Raw genomic sequence first — 4,277 nt, 5'->3', positions numbered from 1 at the left:
AGGGAAAAAACAGGAAAATCGATGCACAGTAAAAGGCCCCTCGGCTGCGCAGGAAGGAGTCTAAGAAGGCCGTGTCCGTGCTGCCCGCGCTGCTGCGCTCGTCCGGCGGGGTGCTGCTGTTCGCCGTCGCCCTGGACCTGGCCGGGGTCGCGCTCATGTTCGTCGGGCCGCAGATCCTCGGCCGGCTGATCGCCTTCACGGGCGACGCGAGCGAGCCGGCGTGGCGCGGCCCGGCGTACGCGGGCGTGCTGCTCGTCACCGCCTTCCTGCAGTCCGTCCTCATGTCGCAGGACGCCCTCCGCGCCACCGTCGTGGGCATGCGGGCGCGCACCGCGCTCGTGTCCGCCATCTACCGCAAGGTGACCATCTAGGGCTGGAAACCCTGGAAAGTTTCCGGAAAATTTCCGGGAAAAAACCCGAAAAATTTCGCAGATTTTTGGAAAGTTTTCCGTGTATTTTCGGAAAGTTTTCGGAAAGTTTTCCAGAAAATTCGGAAAGTTTCCAACCCTACATATAGCTAACCAATAATTGCTAAAGTGACGGATAACTATAGGTATGTAGCTAAAATTTATCCACTAGCCAACGACGGTTTTTAGCTAGATAGCTAATTTTTTTGCTATGTGTATAGCTACATGTAGGTATGTAGCTAAATTTCACTACTGACCACTTGTCCGTCGTTCGCGGACTGCTGCTCGCTCAGGCCCTGCGCGTGTCCAGCGCGACCCGGAGGGAGCGGACGGCGGGCGAGATCGTGAACCTCGTCTCGGTGGACACGGAGCGGATGCTGGAGGCGTGCGACTACCTGCCTATGGGCTTGTCGTCGATAGTGGAGATCGTCGTGGCCCTCTTCTTCCTCTGGGACCTCCTCGGTACGCTCTGCTCTGCTGTTCGAGGGAGCAGTGAGTTTGTTGTTTGTCCCAGCTCCTCTGATGACACCCTCACCGTCTCTCTCTCTCTCTCGCTCCACAGGCGTCGCCGCGCTGGCCGGGCTCGCGTCCTTCGTCGTACTCACCCCCGTCAACGCCGCGGTCGCCAAGCTCTACTTGCGACTGGATAAGAAGCAGATGAAGAACAAGGACGCCCGGGCCAAGCTCATGAACGAGGTGAGGGAGATCAAGCCGCCGTAACCTTGCCGTCATGTGTGACCTTGTGTTTTTCTGTGTTGGCGAGGGTGGTAACGATTGGGGTTGGAAATTTCCAAAAATTTTCAGGAAATTTCCAAAATTTTCCAGAAAATTTCCGAAAAATTCCTGAAATTTTTCAAAAAAATTCCAGGGCTTCCAACCTTAGCAACGATTGTGAAGTGTATGAAAAAGACCCAATATTTTTTTTCTTTATTTTTTGAAAACAGATTTTAGCCGGCATGAAAGTGCTCAAGCTGTACGCGTGGGAGCCGGCCTTTGGGGACATGGTCGGACGCGTCCGCAAGAAGGAGGTCGCCGTCATGAGGACGTCGGCCTACCTGCAGGCCGGCGTGTCCTTCATCTTCTCGGTCGCGCCGTTCCTGGTCAGTACGACAAAATTATTGTCCCATTGTCCTCTTAGAGCGCGCGCCGTCCGCGGGAGTATGAGACACAACAGGTAGAGAAACCGCCGTCGTGAGTTATTGACGCTCGCGTATGACGGCCGCAGGTAACGCTCGTGTCCTTCGCGACCTACGTGCTGATCGACGACAACAACGTCCTGGACGCGCAGAAGGCCTTCGTGGCGCTGTCCCTGTTCGGCCTCGTCCGCTACCCGCTCGCTATGCTGCCCATGATCTTCATGATGCTGGGCCAGGCCCGCGTCTCCATCCGGCGCATCGACGAGTTCCTCAACGCCCCGGACCTGGACGAGGGCAGCGTACACCACGACGTCAAGGACGCGTCAGGCAAGACTACGGGGCAAGGGACCACCACCCATCCCGCCGTAGACGGGGCGCATGGGCGTATTTTTGGCCGTACTATTGAGAGGACTGTGATCAAAGTATCCCACCCCTTTCTTTTATTTTGTTTAAAACGACGAGAAAAAAACAGAAACCCTACCCCGTCGTCCCCTCTGCGTCACCATACCAACGTGCGATCCTGATCCCCGCAGGTGACGTCGCCCCGCCCCTGAGCGTGAAGGCCGGCACGTTCGCCTGGGGCCCCGGCGAGGAGCCCGTCCTGAGGGACGTGAGCGTGTCGGTGGCCAAGGGCCAGGTGGTGGCCGTGGTGGGCGCGGTGGGTGCGGGCAAGTCCACTCTGCTGTCGGCCATGCTCGGCGAGACGGAGGTGCAGGCTGGCCGCGTCAACTCGCTGGTGGGTATATCGTGACTAGAAACTTTTATTTTCAAAAAAATGAAAAGGTATCTTTTTTGTGAATATTTACAACTTTAAAAATGTGTTTTCCGCGCAATGTGTAGGGCTCGGTGGCGTACGTGCCGCAGCAGGCGTGGATCCTCAACGCCACGCTCAGGGACAACATCCTCTTCGGCAGGGCGTACGACGCGCGCCGCTACGCCAGGGTCGTGGAGGCGTGCGCCCTCGGCGCCGACCTGGCCATGCTGCCCGCCGGGGACCAGACGGAGATCGGCGAGAAGGTGACGTGTCCCACTGCAGAGGACGACGACGTCGTCGTCGTATCTGCGGTTTGGGGGTATAGACTCGAAGGGGTTCGGCCATGACGTGAGCTTGGTACGTCGCTCCCGCAGGGCGTCAACCTCAGCGGCGGACAGAAGCAGCGGGTGTCGCTGGCCCGGGCCGTGTACAACGACGCGGACATCTACCTCCTCGACGACCCGCTGAGCGCCGTGGACAGCCACGTGGGCAAGCACATCTTCGACCAGGTCATCGGCCCCACTGGGCTGCTCAAGCACAAAGTAGGTCATCGGTATGGAATCGAAATCGAAACGATATGAGCGGATATGAGCCAATTCCAGAACCATTTCACGATCGATTTCAACACGAAAATCAACAAATATTTTTCTGATATCGTGTCGATATCTTCTTACCGAGACGCTACTCGTGTTCGGCAGACCCGGGTGCTCGTGACGCACAGCGTCGCCCACCTGCCTAGCGTGGACGTCGTCGTCGTGCTCAAGGACGGCGCCGTGAGCGAGCAGGGCTCGTACTCGGACCTGGTGCGAAACAACGGGGCCTTCGCCGAGTTCCTGGTGCAGCACCTGCAGAAGGCCGAGCCCGGCGACGACGACTTCGACGACGAGGACCTAAAGGAGATCAAGAGCGGCCTGGAGAAGGCGTTCGGCAAGGAGGCGCTGCAGAGGCAGCTGTCGCAGGCCTCGCAGGCCTCGCAGGCCTCGCGCGTCGGCGGTGACGGGAAGAGGTCCAGGACGACGTCGCAGTGCTCCCACGAGTCCGCGAGCAGGTACGCGTCGACGGCCGCGCTGGCAGGTTTGCGCCGGCGCCATGCCGGTGTATATTGTGCGCCATCTCACTGCCGATTGCGGCGTTGTTTGTTCCGCCAGGCACGGCCTCGAGCCAAGGGCCGACGCCGCCAAGGACGTGGTCGGCCAGAGGCTGACGGAGGAGGAGGAGGTGGAGGTCGGCAACGTGAGTATAGTTCATCAGCAGCACCGCTCGGGGTACTCCTCCGCGGCACCCAGTCCATGCAAACTGATAATACGAAAGCTTTCGAGACGCACTGCGATAAAGATAAAGTGCTTCCCGCCGCAGGGACAAACGTCTACCGAAGGAAAAAACGTTATTCTTCATGCCCCTTTCACTATCATTAGCCGAGTAAAACACGAAATCTGTAAAGAAAAAAAAGTTACTCCACCCTTGGAAAAACTCCCGAGCCTCCTGCGCCACCCCGGCATCTCAACGCTCCCCTTCTTGCAGGTCAAGTCGGCGGTGTACTGGCACTACATACGCAGCATCGGCATCCCGCTCACCATCGCCACCGTCCTCATGAACGTCCTGTCTCAGGTACGCCGCGAGTGGGTGACTGACGGGGGCCTCTCCCCGTTCCGGTGAACGCGCGCACTCTACTACATGCTTCGTCATTTCCCTCCCCCACATCCAGGGCGCCATCGTCGGCGCCAGCGTGTGGGTGGAGCTGTGGACAGGTGACCCCGCCATGAGCCAGCCGAATCGCACGGACTTCAAGGACAAGCGCGACTTCTACCTGGGAGTGTACGGGGCCTTCGGAGTCGCTCAAGGTAAACTCGCGACAGGGGATGTGAGGCGAACGGAACTCTTTAACACGGCACTTTGATTCAAGCTCGCAGTTGAGAATAATTCAAGTGTGTTTTCGGAGCCATCGGCACCGGCAACCCTGCGATCGCTTGAGCGCGCGAC

General features: G+C 58.5%; 1 protein-coding gene across 1 annotated transcript in view; it reads left to right on the top strand.

Moving 5' to 3' along the window:
• Positions 1 to 16: 16 nt before the first annotated feature.
• Positions 17 to 4,277, top strand: part of LOC113202723 (multidrug resistance-associated protein 1-like) — a gene marked incomplete in the record, with an annotated part of 18,072 nt that continues 13,811 nt past the window's right edge. The window contains 12 exon segments of the mRNA XM_052277322.1: positions 17 to 359; positions 701 to 869; positions 970 to 1,103; positions 1,352 to 1,507; positions 1,633 to 1,870; positions 2,077 to 2,279; positions 2,384 to 2,560; positions 2,672 to 2,839; positions 2,996 to 3,345; positions 3,446 to 3,530; positions 3,819 to 3,905; positions 4,003 to 4,138. Coding sequence (XP_052133282.1) covers positions 156 to 359; positions 701 to 869; positions 970 to 1,103; positions 1,352 to 1,507; positions 1,633 to 1,870; positions 2,077 to 2,279; positions 2,384 to 2,560; positions 2,672 to 2,839; positions 2,996 to 3,345; positions 3,446 to 3,530; positions 3,819 to 3,905; positions 4,003 to 4,138 — 2,107 coding nt within the window.

This window comes from Frankliniella occidentalis, unplaced genomic scaffold, assembly GCF_000697945.3.
Source record: "Frankliniella occidentalis isolate FOCC.00 unplaced genomic scaffold, Focc_3.1 Scaffold9, whole genome shotgun sequence".
Lineage (NCBI taxonomy): Eukaryota > Metazoa > Arthropoda > Insecta > Thysanoptera > Thripidae > Frankliniella > Frankliniella occidentalis.
Note: the sequence above shows the minus strand (reverse complement) of the source record. Positions and strands in the feature narration are given on the sequence as shown.